This window comes from Bacillus rossius, chromosome 13 (genome assembly GCF_032445375.1).
Source record: "Bacillus rossius redtenbacheri isolate Brsri chromosome 13, Brsri_v3, whole genome shotgun sequence".
Taxonomy (NCBI): Eukaryota; Metazoa; Arthropoda; class Insecta; order Phasmatodea; family Bacillidae; genus Bacillus; species Bacillus rossius.
In genome coordinates this window covers 48,508,839-48,527,214 of record NC_086340.1, presented here as the reverse complement: position 1 = coordinate 48,527,214, position 18,376 = coordinate 48,508,839, and the positions used below count along the sequence as shown (strand labels likewise).

At 36.7% G+C, this 18,376-nt stretch overlaps 1 protein-coding gene across 2 annotated transcripts in view; it reads right to left on the bottom strand.

Annotated features, from left to right (window-relative positions):
• Positions 1 to 250: 250 nt before the first annotated feature.
• LOC134538549 (5'-AMP-activated protein kinase subunit beta-1) overlaps positions 251 to 18,376 on the bottom strand; it is a 35,643-nt gene continuing 17,517 nt past the window's right edge. For both annotated transcript variants that reach the window (XM_063379969.1, XM_063379968.1), the window contains exons 5-6: positions 11,867 to 11,979; positions 251 to 1,947 (exon numbers count right to left, since the gene is read on the bottom strand). In XM_063379969.1, the coding sequence (XP_063236039.1) occupies positions 1,801 to 1,947; positions 11,867 to 11,979 (260 nt within the window). In that variant the 3' untranslated portion in view covers positions 251 to 1,800. The remainder of the gene's footprint in view (positions 1,948 to 11,866; positions 11,980 to 18,376) is intronic.

Genomic DNA, 18,376 nt, shown 5'->3' with positions numbered 1-18,376 from the left:
TTGTCAGTTGGTAAGGTTAGATTAGCTATTAAGTAGATAGGAGAGTTGGTTATTATCTGCATTATCATAGTTCTTAACCAATCGTTCACATGATTTCACAGTGTTTTTAATGAAGCTAAACTAACCAATGTCACAATTGTACACTTTATTTGAAGTACCTAAGACACTGTAAACTACTGGTAAACATCTTCTATTATCACAATGTCCTTTCACAGAATGACTAAAAGAATTCCAGAAATAAAACAAAATGTAATTTTTTAATTTATTTCCTTCAAAATTAATTTCTTACATAATTTAATTCTTTTCAGCAACAATTGGATTTTAAAAAGACCCTTTCGAAATCTAGGAACATAAGTAGGTAACTAGAAATATAATTTTTGGATTTTTTCTTTAAAGAATCGGCTATCTTCTACAAGTTTTTTTTAAACGTAGTAATAAAAATGACCTAAAATATAGGGGTTAATCTACAACCTTAGGCCAGAATAACACCACCTCATCCAACCGTCAGCTGCAGAGCGATTTACAATATTCCGCTCGTCCATTACAATATTTTTCAATTCAATGCTGCTTACTGTAAATAAAACTTAAATTTTGGAGAAAACTTGTCTTGTATAACCAGATTAGTATGCTCTGTACTTAGTAAACAAATTTCAGTCTTGTAATATAATATTTGACGTGCGAAAAAAATGTAGACAACTGGAGGTTATAATTTCATTTCATCCATTTAACTATCAAAAATACGAAGATACCAAACTTTTGAAGAAATGACTGATAAAATATTTAGGACATCTTATTAGCTGCAGGTTATCATTTGATAGACACAGGCAGTTTATTGTAATTCTGGCTTTACTAAAATGAAAAATGCATACAAACAGAATATAAACTCAGTACTATTCCTCACTTACTTTTGCCATTTTCTGCTTAACAAAGATTGACCATATTCCCAAAACTTAAATATTAAGATATTTTGAAATGTTATATGAAGCATTCATAAAAAAAAAAGGCATTAGAGTGAAGTCATGTTGTAAAAATGTGTCTTTTCTAGTGTTTTGAAACATGAAAATCTATAACGTTACACTTTTTTGGGCAGTTTAATTAAGTAAAATTAAACAAAATTACAAGTACGTAAATACGAGGTTTTGCTGTGAAGTGTTTGCAAGATAATGGTACGTGACTTTAATGCTTGTTGCAAGTCAACTCTGTGTCGAGATAAGAGAAAAAGACTGACGAGTCTCGTCCTGTTGAGTACCATGAACTCGACTTTCAAGTCCAGTTGAGATTTAGCTACTCGATTGACTCAGCTCAAGTTTTCAAGTCTCAGCCCATCTCTAAATAAGAGTTTAGAGGTCACAATTCAGCTCATTCGAAGGTTAGTTTTATATTTGATATGAAAAAATAAATAAATAAAGAGGAGGACTTAACATATCAAAATCAAATAGAAACACAATGACACCAGACCCACACATTCTGTTTAGAAACAATAATAGGCATATGAAGAGTGTGTTTAACTGTGCACTTCTTCCCTACGTAACTGTCTATACTAAGCAAAATTACATGAGACAAGCTTTATGTGATTAACATTGACTCTTTCGAAATATTTCCTACATTTGTCCTCCAAAAATGCCTCCTGAATGAGCAGTTTTATCATGCAATTTCTAATGTGCATGTGTTCAGAGAGACATAATGATAATACAATATGGACTACATGTGAAAGAGACACATGATGGGTGGTCATATGGACTTGTAGAACAGCGTGGTGTACTTCTTGCGGTAGCGATGGAAGAGAGACACGGTGAGTGGTCAGATGGGCTTGTAGAGCAGCGTGGTGACGTACTTCTTGCGGTAGCGGTGAATGGCACTCAGTACCATCACGCCGTCCTTGATGGACAGTGCGTACAGGTGGTTGAGCATCACGTGGTTTGGCTCCGGAAGTAACGTAGGCTCACACTGCACAACAAAATACACATCTCACAGTTGCACTAGACATGTCCTCAAACACATTTTACACCTCCAAAACCTTTTATAAAACAAGTACAAATAACAATAAAACTGCAGGTTATCAGCAATCTGTGTACGTGGCTGAACAGTGACTCTCTTGTGTGCTGGGCAGCATGTTATCACAAAGCTAAATGTTACTGAATGTTTGAAACCAAATACTAAGGCAACATCCACAGCAGAAACAGAAGCACGCAAAATGCTGCACAAATAGTCAAGCTGAATACAAACATTGGCTGGATGAACAAGTACGATAAAACTGCAAAATATCAATCCAACAAACATTGTAATTTTAATGTAAGTTTCAAAATTCCTGTCACAAGTTGTGTACAGGCATTCATATTAATTTTTATTCTAAAGTAATGTACCCGAACTGAATTTTGACATAAAAACAAGTTTTGTTTGCCAGTAAAATATTAAGAACCTCCATTGAGAATTAGTTTTATTTCATACCACAAACAGGGGCTCAGTATGAAGGCAAGCATCAAGCCTGCTTCACCACTGTGTTTCACCCAAAATGTCAGTGTTGATAAGGGTGGATATGGCAAGTGTTAGTTTATATTCTATACCTGATACCAATAACACTAGGTCTCTAAATGCACAAGCCTCTTGTAAAGATCCTGTAATACTAAGTTGCATCTTCAATATTTGTTTTTTGACTATGATAAAAGGTTCACATGCAATACTTGTTCTTGAATATTTTAAAATAAAATGTAATATAATTTTTTTATAGATATTTTTGCAGTATTTTTTTTTTTTTTAAATTTAATGTGGTATTATGCACTTCCATGAGCAAAATGTTTATGCTGATTCCTTTCATACAAACACAATCTGTCCAGGTCTGGACTGCCCAGTCTGAACTGAAGCTTTTCCCACACACGATCAGTCTTGTGTTGATTGTTGCTTGGATGTAGCATTTCATCGTAGAATATGGGCAGTTGCATTTTTAGTTAGTAAAAAAAAAGGGGGGGGGGGTAGAAGCAAAGAAACCAAAGAGCATCAACAAAGATGTCTGCCATGACAGTCACCTGATGGACTGACGAGACGCTGTCCCCACACATGGCAGTTTTGACTAACGGTTCTAGAGCCCACAGTCCGATTGGATGGAAAGCCATCAGTCAACACACTGCAGTTACAACTATTTGAGTTCCAACTGACAGTTCGGACTAATTGTGTGTTACTTGCCAATTTAAAATTTTGTATTAACTTAACCTTTCATGAGTTATGTTTTTGCTAGGCAACAAATTTCAAATAAAGTTGTGTACAAAAATTTTTTGACAGAAACTAAGCCAAAGTCTATTTAAGTTTTGAAAATGGCTGACCACTGATGCTGTTGGTGATGTTAAAAAAATGACAAACTGAAAAGGGCTTCAATGTGTATTCTCAGGTGAAGGAGATATAAAACACAACTGATGTAAGGATTAATCGAACTAGGCCATGTAACCTCAGTTCAATCATGAATTTGATTTTGTTTGAATAGTGATAACGATGCCTCTCCACCTCAGCAGAATGCAGGTCGTAACTGGCACAAGTCTGTTACTTTTGGAATGGCTGGACCAATGCCCACATCCGCCACCTTGTTCAGGTCCTAAGTATACACATTGATACATAGCTTTTACCCACTTGAACTTTCATGTTTCATGTGCAATTCTCTTGCCATTTTATTGCCCTCCTCTAAATGCTAAATTCCATTTTAAAGTCTCTGATGCTTCCACAATGATTAATTTATGCTACCTCCTATTATACCCATGGGTGTAAAAGTAGGCATGACAGTTTGTAAAGCAGAAGAGAACAAATAATTTGTTACTTTATAGACAAGATTCTTAAAGTGCTAAAGAATAACAGCTAATGCAATTGCCGACTAAAAAAGCTTCATATTGCGGTCAAAATACACACGTTATCATGTTAACAAAATACTTAAATAACCAAAAAAATCTTTTCTACTTAATTTAATAGTACAATATAGCCCAGGAAATGGATTATTAATGTTTTATCTTATGTACTTCACTTGCAAAAAGATGCAACTTAGTTGCCTTAGTAATTTAAAATAAATACTGTATAGTACAGTAAGTCCTCTATTTACGTCGTGCCGATTTACGTCGTTTCGGATTAACGTTGCTAATGTTTGAGTACTCATGTTTCAATTTAAGTTGTCGCCGATCCACAATAACGTCGTTTACAATGACCATAAATCTTTATTTTAACCAAAACACCGTATATAATTCTTTGTTTCCTTCGGTAGTTAATTTATGCTATGTAGCGTAAGTTACACGTTCACCGCCTTATCTTATCATACATCATGAGGGACGCTTCCTGCTCTCCGCTGCTCTCCGCGCGGTGATGCAATACTACCAGCCCGCCCGCTCGGCCACCCACGTATCTCGCACGTAGAAGTGTTATCTACTTCCCGCAACGACACAGCATTTTCTCCTACCCCTTTTCGTCCAACTCCTTGGCACTTCAGTAGAGGTGTAAAAGTAACTAAAAAAAAGTGTACCCGTATGTATTCGTTACTATAACAATTAGTACTCGTTACTTTCGTATCGTTACTAGTTACTTCTGATACCGCATAACATGCTATGTTATGTAACAGCAACGAATCGAGTCGTATTTCGTACGCGTACAGTATGACGTCGCGTAAATAATAATAAATCGAATATAAACAATTAAAAGTATTTGATAATTAACAGCTTTTGTTAACCAAGAAACAATAAAATCTCATTAGAGCAGCTTTATTATAATATCTCTTTTAAGATAAGAACAAAAAACGTGAAAATACGCGATAATAAAAAACAAAAACATACATATTTATAATTTGTAAAATACTTTCTTACGTTGTTTCTGTTCCAATCTCAAACTTTGTCTACACACACAATACCTTTAATAAACAGTAAAAAACTTGAGGACGACGAATTTCCAAATTATACTTTTCTTAATAAACAAACATAGTTCTTTGTTACGAATAAGCGCGCGCATGCGTAAAACATACGAAAAATGCGAGTAACGAAATGCATTCGTGTGTAACGTTTCGTTACTCGTTACTAGATGCCGCACCCGTTACTCAGTAACGAATACATACGGTTTGCTACAGCTCTACACTTCAGTCGCTATGATATCATTGAGTTGGCCGGAGTTTTAAACGTGCCGTTTGTTAACTTTATCGTGATTAAATGCGTTTGTAGTAGGCCTACAGTATCAGCTCACTGCAATTTATGATTTTTTTCTTCATAAGATGTCTTCCAAACGACTATATATGTTTTTATATTTCAATCAATAAAGGTAACAAAGCAGCTGGTTAAATAACCATTCTATAAAGCTGAGAAGTACTAGTTGGACTTGTTTCCCACGCTGTCTGTTGTAATTTGCTGATAAAATTGCCCGTTGTCACGTCTGTATGCCAGCGCTTCCGGCCGACCTTGGGCCGTGGCCGGCCGGTGGCATGAAACATGGCTCATTTTGCGTCGTTTCTATTTACGTCGCGGTTTTCAGGAACGTAACCCCGACGTAAACCGAGGACTTACTGTATTAGACTGAACGAGATAGATCTTTTCTGATAAGGTTTGTTTTCAAAGGCAGTAATCAAGGATGGACCAAACCTCAAGCCGAGTTGAGCGAGTAGCTAAAGTGCGACTATCTTTTATATAACTCATTACGTCATTACATATTTCACATTTGTAACGAGTAAACATGCCATTATTTTGTAAACATTTTCTCACTTATATCTGAGCAGAGTTCTTTAATTATGGTTAATTTTACATAGTTACATTACCCAAAAAATGTAGATGTTTCTTCCACTATTTATGTTTCAAAACACTGGATATAAAAAACAATTTTGTAATGGCCTGCTGTAAGTAAAAGATTTGTGGCACAGCAGACAGGGTACTGAAAGAAAATAGTTTAATGTCTCAAATTTACATATTTTCTATGACAGCAGCAGTCAATAGCATGGGCGTAGATCCCGGGGGGGCCAGGGGGGCCCGGGCCCCCCCTGGAATTAATGGGCCCCTCCTTGGGGGGGCCCACTTCGTGGTTTTAAAGTTAATGGTGTACACAGCATATATATCAGATTATTATTTACAACGACGACAGACACTTTGACATGCTTTATATTCCTACCTTTGAGTTCCGTAGTTATTCCCCTACCCCTTCTGCGAAAGCCATGGTATGGAGTTTTCCAGTGAGAACTTTGAAACCCTTAATTCCTAGAAACCGTTCATTCCAAAGGACGAAGCTAGGGTAGGGTTCCGTTAGCATTTCCTCCCCATTGATACCCACACTACCTTGTCCTTTGAAACGACAGTATTATAGGTTTCAGGCAGGGTATGAAAAAATCCTGATTTTTTAAAAAAAATCAAAAAAATCGGACTTTTTTGATTAAAATCGGGTTTTTTTGATTAAAATCAGATTTTTTTGATTAAAATTTAAAACATTGTAATCTGTGTAATATACAGTACATTTTCATGACTGTTTTCATGACTTGACTTTGCTCTACAGTACAATTAATAACAGATTAATTCATTTTGTAAAGACAACTAGCCTAATTTTCTTTCTTTGAAATAACCACATTTTACATTGCATAATGTTTTAAGGAAACATTAATGATGTCACTTTATGAAAATTTTTAGTACAGTAATATAGTTAACATTAGTAAAAAAAATATGTCTTATAGAAAATAACTACATCATTGAAAATATATCATATTTAAATGTAACTTTGTCACTTCTGTCATCCCTTATAGTCTTATAGTCAATTGTTCTAAATAAAGTAATTTAAATAAAAACCACAATTTCCTTTTGTTCTTCTTCTCAGAATTGCACACATTCGAGAGTATTCAAAGTAAAACTTCTACATAAAATATTACTTATTAAAAATTTTAAACAAAATTACAAGTTTTGCAGCTTTTTCTGTACCCAGTCGATTTCTTAATGTTGACTGAACCAAACCAGATATACCAAAGAACTGAAAATTTCCTTCCTACAGTTCTAAAATTAGCATTTGACATTGTTGGAAGACAAACCTGTTGCCAAAGAGATATGACACACACACACACACAACACAAACACATGAGGTAGAGGAGAGAAGAGAGAAAATGAGATGGCATTTAAAGGAACATTCCACCCACCTATATTTAATGTGTTTCAAAATAACTATAAATACATTGTAGAAGAAATTAAGTACTATTCAATTTTCATTCTATCTTTGCAGCAGTCAATTTTTATGTAAGTAGGCATGACTACTTGGTTTAAACAATACAGTATAGGAAATATTAACGTTCATATTATCATATTATAAATTGATTTTATTTACAGATTTTAAAAAAAATCACATGATTTAAATCATGAGATTTAAAAAAAAAAAATCACGATTAAAATCATGATTAAAATCACGATTTAAATCATGTTGATTAAAATCAACATACCCTGGTTTCAGGTAGTCTGTTTTTAAAGTGGTTTTGCTCTCGTGTGCGCCAGTCTTCTGCTTTCTTGGCAAACACCAACATGGATAATTTCGTGACGCGGAAGAAACGGAAAACAGAATCTGATTCTCACCTGGTAAGCTTGATTGTTTTATAAGTAGTGACTATTATTTAGGTAATATATTTTATTTAAGTGATTATGTAACGTTATTTTTTCCAGTAAATAAACAACTTAATACTTTAACAGTAATTATAGCAGAATTTAGTTTATTTACGAACTGAAACTTATATACCATTACTGGAATTTTTTTTAGCTCATCTCCATTCTGTAAGGCTAGCTGCTCTGTACATTACATGTGAATATACAGGGAATAATTTTTTTCCTCGTCAATATGGAATTTAAAATCACTCCCCTTTTATTATCAAACGATAATTTTCACAATTCATGGCCGATAATCACTTTATAACATTTGTTATTTGATAACTGCAACACTGCACGAGTAAACAAAAGTAAGATTGAGAAAGAAGTATTTAAACGTTACACATCCGTATTTAAGTTAATAAGGAAGCAAACGCGTCTCTTTAATAACTAATCAAGCGGTATATTTTAACTAAATAATATTCACTGCCAAAATACTGATTATACTAAAAATAAGCCGAGAAATGTATGTGGTTCAATTAGCTGTAGGATAAATTTCATAGTTCTATCTACGAGATTTTTCATTTTGTCATTAAGTTTTTTTTTCTTTTTTACCTGGTTGATGCCTTTACTAAATAAAAGAGTCTTTAAGGGTTTTAATATGATTCAATCGTTCATTTGATGTTGATCCGTTTATTAGCTTTGGAGCTTTGGGTTTTTAGGGCGCATCAAAAACTGTGAACAAAGAATTTCACGAACAGCATTTGAATCGCAGTAATTATGTGATGTGGCATAAAAAAACCTGACAAAGTGCGAGTCGAACTCGCGCACGAAGGGTTCCGTACCATTATCTATAAAAACGGCAAAAAAAATCATGTCTGTTGTATGGGATTGGGAGCCCCTCTTAAATATTTATTTTATTCTGTTTTAGAATTTCTTGTTATAGCGGCAACAGAAATACATCATTTGTGAAATTTTATTCTGTTTTCACGTTTGTTGTATGGGAGCCCCCTTAAAAATTTGTTTTATTTTAATTTAATCATTTATTTTAAAGTGAATATATAACTAAATATTCTGTGAATATTTCAAGCGTCTACCTGTAGCCGTTTTCAATATCAAGCAAAAACGAACCAAAAAATCACGTTGGTTGCATGGGAGCCTCCTTAAATATTTATTTTACTATGTTTTTAGTATTTGTGTCTAACTATCACGGTTCATGAGATACAGCCTGGTGGCAGACGGACAGACAGATGGACGGACAGCGCTATATTCACGTATATTATTTTAATAGATTTTTTCATGGATATTTTATGTATTTAGGTTAGCAAATTATACAAACATGTTTGAGAGATCATTTCTTATAGTCATTAATTAATAATTACTAAAACATATGTTGCTCTGCTTTATTGTTAATATCACTTACGTAAAAATAAAGTGTATAACATACGAGCTTATCATCCAGAGAAGACTTGTTTCGGTTGACCTCTAGCGCAAAATTCTTAAACCACAGAATTCACGGGCCCCCCCTGGAAATCCTACAGATTTGCGCCCATGGTCAATAGTATTGCTGTTCGGCACAATCACGAAAGTGTTACACACGTATCTTTTTTATTTAGTAAAATGGCACATGCCTAACCTCTATCAATGGGTGGATGTAATTATTTTTGTCAAGAACAAAAGTTATTACATATGACATATTTAACACATAAGTTAATGCCATTAAAAAAATTTCAAGTGACATTTTAAAATTAATCTGTATTCCCATTTTTGAAGTCGCGACATTCTTTCCTAACCTTATAGTGGCAGAAGAAAAGGAAAATAATACAGAGTTAATTTCAGTTTCCATTTTTTTTTGTTTTGGTAAAGTTATACTTATTTTGCACATCCATTTAATGATTTAAAAATATACATTATGAAGAAAGCAGTTTTTTTGGAGAAAAGGTTGACGATACCTGGCTCTCTGACCCCTTGTCGTGACGAGAGCGCCGGCCAGCCTAAACTCAGGGAGTGAACAGGTTCTCACCTTGTGGCTTACTACAGGGGGCAGGACAACAGCGACCCCTTGAGCTGTCGGCCGCTTGAGACGCCATTTAGTTCAGTCTAAGTCGTTAAGGCACTGGCTGCTAAACGGCGAACCACTCACGAATCTCTAGCGGCGAGGCGTGGAGCAGCGCTCAGACGTGTCCGTCGCGGATCAGAGGCGAGCTACGACTGACTCCCACGCACCGGCGCACAGAGAGCGGGAAGCAGGGGAGGGGGACACACGAGAGTACGCGGTCCGGGTCAGATTGCACTGTCGTTCCTTACACCAGCCGCCGCACTCGGGCGCGCTCACCGCTCGAAGCACCACTCAAAGCACTTTGTTACACTACACTCATGCCCGGACCAGACGGCTATGGGCAACAGCGGGCCTAGGGACCAGGAGAGACACGACAGCTGTCGTCAAGGTATGAGAAAATTCTGCAAAAGGTATATCTGAGTACCTATAAATAATGCTAGATTATTTTTATTTCTTTATTTAATTTAACACATTTTAATTTAATTTAACACACAAATGCCAACTATATAATGTGGTGTAAACCGTCACTATGTTTACAGTTTTTCTTTTTCTTTTTTTCTTTTTTTTTTTATGAGATTATGAGTGCAAAATTGATGTAATTTATTTAAAATGTTTTATGTTAAACAAAAGTAAGAGGAAGATGTGAATAGAGAGCCTCAAATCTAATTAATGATGCTATTGCAAAGCTATTTTATCTATGCATTTATAAAACCATTACTAGTATATTTTAGTGCGGTTTAAATTCTCGTTATTCCTACTTGCATAAGTCTGTGGATTTTCAATTCCAGCTTTGGTTAATTCATCTATGGTTGCTATAAACAGGTATTCGTTCGATAGTGGTTTATCGAATGTGGATGTTTTAAAAGCAAATAAAATAAAGAAAAATTATCTGGAGAGGAAGATACGTAATGAGTGAGGGCCGTACTTCTATTTACATTTCCATTCAGCTCACAAGAAGAGACAACAGAGGAGTTCCGTTATTTTGATAGACGTCAAGTTGGGTTCATGAAATTCTGCATTAATTTGACAGAATTATGGATTTTCCGAACTTCAAGAATGAACTTACTCTTCGGTCTATATCTACATTCCTGACCATCCTGGGTTCGAATCTTCGTACTTTCCATCCCTGAAGGACGATGGTCGGTGCCATCAGTCGCTGTCACAAGAATTCTGAGGCCTGAGTTCCCGACACAACCATGACGACCATACATCTAAGGTTCCATGTTGTCTACGTCGGTGAGATCGTTTCACATTAATTATAAAGACTTTTCAGGATCAGAGAAGGATGCTGGACTGCCGTCATCTAATTTTACAACTAGAACAGTAGTATTCGTAGTTTTCAGCTGGTCGAAAACGTCCGTGTCTCTGGTGACCGCAATCCAGATGTCAAGTGCTGCAGAGTTTGAAGTGTCTCCGAACAACTGCACTAGGCGTAAGGTTACATGAATCGTGACATTACTAGTATGAAATACCTTTTCTTAGAATTTTGGCTCTCTAGGAATATATTTCCGCATACAGATAACTATCACTGATCTAGTATATATGTTATTGAGACTATTTGATCACCTAAATAGATGTCATTTATGTTTGCTTGTTCTTTTAAGTCAAGATAATAAAACTAATATTTTGGAAGGTATAACTAGTTACGTCAAATTCCTAACCTTTGGCATTATTTTTAAAATATACATTTGACAAATCAAATTCATAATTGAATATTTAGTTTATGATTCACGCTACACTTCCTTATTACACATTTTAGACACTTACATGTCTTGTAAGCTGAAACAAATTAGCCAGGAACAAATGAGTGTAATAACTTGGATAAAGCAATATTAATAAGAGGAATCATAATAAATTGTTTATTTCTGGAGAAACATATATATAAAATTAGGCGCCCAATTTCAATAAGTAAATATCCCACGTTCTACAGTGGTAATATAATAGAGAACATAACACACAGGCAACATTCTGCCATTACTATCATTCACTGTGATTGTGTCTATCTTTGCCACAGCTAACAAGTCTGGTACTCCAATGCATAACACACATACCAACAAGTGGTCATGCATAATAAATTGAGTATGGCAATAGTAAAAATTACATACACAGAAACTATATAGTGTGGTTACCAAGTTACTTTGGTCGTGTGCGAAGGTGCCACAGCCAGCAACATACACGAATACCTGCTGCCTGCAGTCATGAAGCTAACAAACACGAGGACCCTCATGACTACCTCATCGCTGCCAACCTCACCCACCGAGAGAGGCGTGTCCTTGTTGAGGATCACCTGCAGCAAGTGCGGTGGCAGGATTGGCGGACCTGCAACTTTCTCCCACGGCTTGTTGGCAGGAATCTCCTGTGAGTACTCATCTGAAATTATAAAAATAAAAAATAAGAATTAGCCGAGTGTACAAAGGAACCAGTGTTTGTTTTTAACTGAAATCCAAGAAATAAAGGCATAAATATACGTAAAATAGTATTTCAAAAATACACTGAAATTGTTTAACCTGGCGCATTTGTCAACAACATGTAGGTATGACAATTTTACTAGATTATCAAATGTCACTATAATTGTAACGGAAATACCAACACACAGTAAAATCGTATTAAAACTAGTTATACTAAGCTGCTCTAGAGAATGAAAAAAATACAGTATTGTACCAGTGAAATGTGAAATGCAACCTTCAAAAACAGGAGAAATTATTTTTAATGAAAAAAGAAAATTGACAGTAAGGATAAACTATGAGTGAACACCAAACCCTGGCAGGGCAAGGTCTATATTTAAAATCCGTTAGAAACAATGTTAATGTGACTATAGAATGCCAGATCAAAGACCTCCCACTATATTTAGTATGATCACCTGATTGGCACCAGACACTTATATCCAGGTACCCTTAACATACATGCCTCTATACATGCAAGGCAACGTCCCTTAGATAATGGGCTCCTACAGACTAATGACATATAATTTAAAGCGGAATACTGTATTGAAGAATAAAAATCCCGGCAGGACACCAAACTACTTACGATACTACGTACCTATGTTTTATACCTAAGATCCATTGAAAACACTTATATTAGTATTCACTATTCATTAATATGTAAATAGTATATGTTAAATCAAAACCAAAGAGATAAAATATGCATTAGGCAAGTGTAATGACTGTTAAACTAAATGTAAAACTGGTCTACAAAAATAAACTTTTTCTTCTGGCACAAGAACAGATAATTAGCCCCTGGAAGATAATTATCCCCTGAATCTAGATCTCAGTTCAGAATTTCTGTATCTGCTCAGTTTTCACATGATAATCCTTTTTGTAAATGCTTGCATCAGCCTGTTTGTTGTATGTATTTGGCAAAATGATACGCTATCAACAAGAGTTCTAATGTAAACAGCAAAAAATACAACGTAAGAGTAAAGTAAAATGTAGAAATATACCTAAAAATATATATTTCCCTGATTTTTTCTCTCAGTACTTTGCCTCAGGAACTTCTCTTCCTAAGGTCTAGCAGTAGTCAGAAAAAAATGCAGCACTGTAATTGCCTTTATAACACCTCTATTTAAATTTTGTGCTGAGATTCCGACCCTTTTTTTTTGTCCCTCTTTTCATTGGCAGACTGGGATGACCATTTACTAAAAGTAGACCTATATAAACATAACACAGGCTCAATATACTTATAAAACTTATCAAAAAATAAACTACCATGATTTAAAGTTATCTTGCAAGGCTCAAATCAAAAACTTCCTTTGTTCTGTCCACTTGTTCTCCCTCTAAAAGCCTTCAAGGCTACAAGACCACTTTTTTTACAATGTCTCTCCATTCCTCCAGAGCTGGCTGGCCGAATTTTTCCATCACTCTCACCCTCTTCAATAGGATGTTTTCCCTTCATATGCCCTTCTGACACACCTGGTCATGCTCTTCCAGCCACACAACACAATAACAATACTACAGTCAAACCTCTCTGAAACGACCCCTCACGGTTCCCAGGAATAGGGTCGTAAAAGAGGGGGGGGGGGAGGGGGGTCGTAATAGATGTTTTCCGAAATTTTCAGTTGATTTCAACTTCCCCCCCCCCTTCCCCTCAAACCGCTACTCGCCAAGAACCCAACCGTACAATGGCAGGATGCTATTACTCACAATGCTAAACGGCTTTGCTTTAAACCCACTTCAACCTTCATGACAAGTCCGTCGCCCTACAGGCCACCTCTAAAGAAAATATGTCAATATACAGTTTATTTTTACAGGTTAGTTTATATGTACGTTTTCTGCTTGCCGTAGTTAAATACACTAGAACCCCGATGTCACGAACCCCGGATTTAACGAAGCAGTTATTTTACGAATACATTCTCGGGAACCGTCAAAAAATTGGACATTTTGACCAAAATGTGAAAATCAGAAGAAAAAAAATTAAAAAAAAAAAAAACGAAATGAAAGATCATTAAAATCAGTTAATTTTAACACACTGCATATTTTTGTGTCGGCTTTAATACTTCCAATAATGTTCATGTAAGAATAACAAAAAAATAATGGGATATTTCCTTTAAAAATACGGCAGCAGTAGCTTGTGCAACGTAAGTGGGAGCGCGGGAATATCGACTAGACAGGCTGGCGGCAGTACAGGCGGCGGATGCATGATGTCATACGACTTACCTCTCCTTCCCTTGTCCAGACTTCAAGGTTCATCCCTACCAGGCATACAAACCATCGTGTCTCTCTCCCCCTCCTCCCTCTTTTTCCTTTGGCATGTGAAACTGTCAACATCCTTCCTCCCCTTCTCCAAACTGCGTGCGACGAAAGCAAGGTTTGTATAGTCCATTTCTGGTAAAATGAAAATTTTTTAAGGGCCCCCGCGACAGCCATTTACCGTTAACTGTTTTGATTCAATTTGTTTGTTAGTTATACAACATTATTTCTACTGGAAAATCACTGAAACTTCCAAATTTCTTCAATGGAAAAATTTAGCAGGGCCATAAAAGTATTCATTTTTGCCGCAAATGAACTATACTCGCCCTTCCTGCCGGACAACATTCTCGGCGCGTGACGTATGGCAACTACAGTCGTGTGCCGCGCACACCCACGAAAAACCTACGCGATTTCCAAACTACACTAGATATCCGACTGGAGTCTGTTTACGAAAAGCATTTAAGATAAAATGGCTAAAAGGCATGTTTTCGAAGTTTTAGGTGTAAAAAACAGTAGTATAGGATAGTTCCTCCTGCGGCAGGATTCAGGTTGTGGAGCCTGTGGAGCCAACCGCCATCTTGGATTGTGACGTCACGGCGGCCATTTTTGACTCAAAATTCCTCAAAATTGACTCAAAATGACTCAAAATTTCCCGTTTTCGAGGAAAAATTTCCCGTTTTCGAGGGAAAAATTCCCGACCCGAGGGAAAATTTCCCATTTTATTCCTCAAAAATTCCCAGCGGCTGAAAATTCCTAAAACTGGCTTAAGCATCCTTAACTCAAGCCAGCGTTAAGCCATTTATAGGATTATGACGTCACCGTTGCAATTTTCGTTACGCCCGCCATCTTGAAAATCCACAATTTTTATGTTAGAAAATCGGGAAAAATTTTAAAAAATCATTAAAAAAATTATTTGATCGAATTAAATAAAAATCTTAAAAACCACTGTTGCAGTTATCGTTACGGTTGCCATCTTGGATTATATAAATGTTGAATATTTCGTTACACCCGCCATCTTGGTTGAGTACCATGACATTCTTACACTTTACGTTACGACCACCATATTGGATCCTATTAATGTTGCAATTATCGTTATGGTCGCCATCTTGAAATTTATATGCCATCTTGTAATTTAGACGCCATCTTGTAATTTAGACTACATCTTGGAAATCCGTAATTTTTATGTTAGAAAATCGGGAAAAATTCCAAAATTCATCAAAAAAAATTAACTTTTTAGAATTCTGATTGATTATATCGATTCCCGTCCTTGGTTCGAAACCGATGAGGGCAAAAAAAATATCACATCAGATCCTTCCTCCACAGAAGCCACCTACAGACTGACCTACCACCACCAATAACAAGGTATTTACCATCAGCTGGTATGATGTCATGTCCGCCATCTTGTCTTTGTCCGCTGGAGGCCGCCATCTTGGTTTCGTCTGCTAGAGTGTGCTGACGACATGTTAGTATAATGTTCTGTTCACCATAACTTTGATCTCTTATATATTGACATTGAACTTTGTCATTGACCTTGAACTTTGACCTTGACCTTGAACTTTGACCTTGAAATTTGACCTTAACCTTGAAATTTGACCTCGACCTTGACCTTGAAATTCGACTTTGTCCTTGTAATTTGTCTTTGTCCTTGTCGACCATCATGGATCCGTCATTTTATGTTTAGTACATGCTAGCGGTCATTGCCATCATCATGTTTTCGTCTGCTGCTGGACACCATCTTGTGTGTACTTGTATTATAGAGTACATTTCCATCATGATAGTTTTATTCTAACCTGTTACAGTGCAGTAATTATTTATTATTACCGAGGTGCCCGCCATCTTGAAATCATGTAATTATTTAGCTAGAAATGCAGGGAAAATACAAAAAGTCTCCGAGGAAATCAATTATTAATTTTCATATTGAATCGATGGATCCCTGTCCACGGTTCGATTCTTGACCAGTGACAGTTGTAACTAATTATGAAATAAATTTTAGATTCTGTTTTCCATTACCTTTCACAGAGTTTATTAATCATTCACTCTACGAAAAACAACTCAAGTCAATATACCTGACCAACGAATTAATACAGTGCCGATTAGCCTATTATGAAAGTCTAATTTTTCAATAATCTGAATAACATATAAGCTGTTCATGTACAAAGCCATACATATAGATCAATTGTCTTCAGTCCATGAGACCGAGTCACGTCATTATCAGACGTATAGGCTAGTCATTTCAGGTCCGCATGAACTTCGTCGTTAGCTAATTATATTCAATTAATCCCTCGTGACATTTTTTATACTTACTAAAGGACCAAGTGACCTTGAAAAATATTTTAGTAACACCAAGAGGTTTTTAAACTAGTAAATATTCAATCACTACATTTTGTACTACGCACAATCACAAAAAAAGGAAGCACCATCATCGAAAAGGCAGCACCATCATCGAAAAGGCAGCACCATCAATGAAAAGCCAGCACATTTGGAAGCACCGACAACGAAAAGGAAGCACATTTGGAAGCACCGACAACGAAAAGGCAGCAGCGGCATCGAAAAGGAAGCACATTTGGAAGCACCGACAACGAAAAGGCAGCACCGCCAACGAAAATGCAGCACATTTGGAAGCACCGACAACGAAAAGGCAGCACCGGCATCGAAAAGGAAGCACATTTGAAAGCACCGACAACGAAAAGGCAGCACCGGCATCGAAAAGGAAGCACATTTGGAAGCACCGACAACGAAAAGAAAGCACCGGCATCGAAAAGGAAGCACATTTGGAAGCACCGACAACGAAAAGGCAGCACCGGCAACGAAAAGGAAGCACATTTGGAAGCACCGACAACGAAAAGGCAGCACCGCCATCGAAAAGGAAGCACATTTGGAAGCACCGACAACGAAAAGACCGCACCGCCAACGAAAAGGAAGCACATTTGGAAGCACCGACAAAGAAAAGGCAGCACCGCCATCGAAAAGGAAGCACATTTGGAAGCACCGACAACGAAAAGGCAGCACCGGCATCGAAAAGGAAGCACATTTGGAAGCACCGACAACGAAAAGGCAGCACATTTGGAAGCACCGACAAAGAAAAGGCAGCACCGGCATCGAAAAGGAAGCACATTTGGAAGCACCGACAACGAAAAGGCAGCACTGTCATCGAAAAGGCAGCGCATTTGGAAGCAACGTCAACAAAAAGGCAGCACCGCCAACGAAAAGGCAGCTCATTTGGAAGCACCGTCAACGAAAAGGTAGCACATTTTGGAAGCACCGTCATCGAAAAGGCAGCACCATCAATGAAAAGCCAGCACATTTGGTAGCACCGACAACGAAAAGTCAGCACCGCCAACGAACAGGCAGCACATTTGGAAGCACCGACAACGAAAAGGAAGCACCATCAACGAAAAGGCCGCACCATCAACGAAAAGGAAGCACATTTGGAAGCACAAGTTACGAGAACTTAATCTTAGTTAGAAATCTGAATACAAGAAAAAAAAAACATTAAATTTTTATAATTGCAATTATTTATTTCTTTACATTATACAAATACAAGTAAAACAAGCCATTATTGTATGTAGCCAGCTTTCCTCAGTTCTTTGAGTATGAATGATATTTCTTTGATGCACAAATAGTTTCCTGCACAAAGCGAGTCATGTAGAAGTCTTAGCCGGTCAACCAATATGTTTGGATCGTTCCATGAAGTGTAATCAGTCTCTTCTACCACCATCTTACTTGTTTGATTATTATAAATATTATTTTCTCTGCTGTCTTCCGTTTTAACACCATCCTCTGGGTAACTTTCATTATCGAGACAATGATCATCACAAGCTTGATCCGATTTATTTAATATATCACGATGTTTCCATCGTTTCAGTCTCAGGTCACCACCACAGTCTTCGATCTTGCCTGCTTTAGTTGCTTCATCACAGTCTATACCTTTGTCAACAGCCTCAGAGTCGCTGTAGCAATCACCGTAGAAGGCATCATCTTCACCCAGATTACCGTAAGAATTCGATGCCAATGATGTCGAAGTGTCTTCATCGTCTTCATGCTTCATTTTTAGGAGTCCATCATTTTTACAGAGTAGGAAA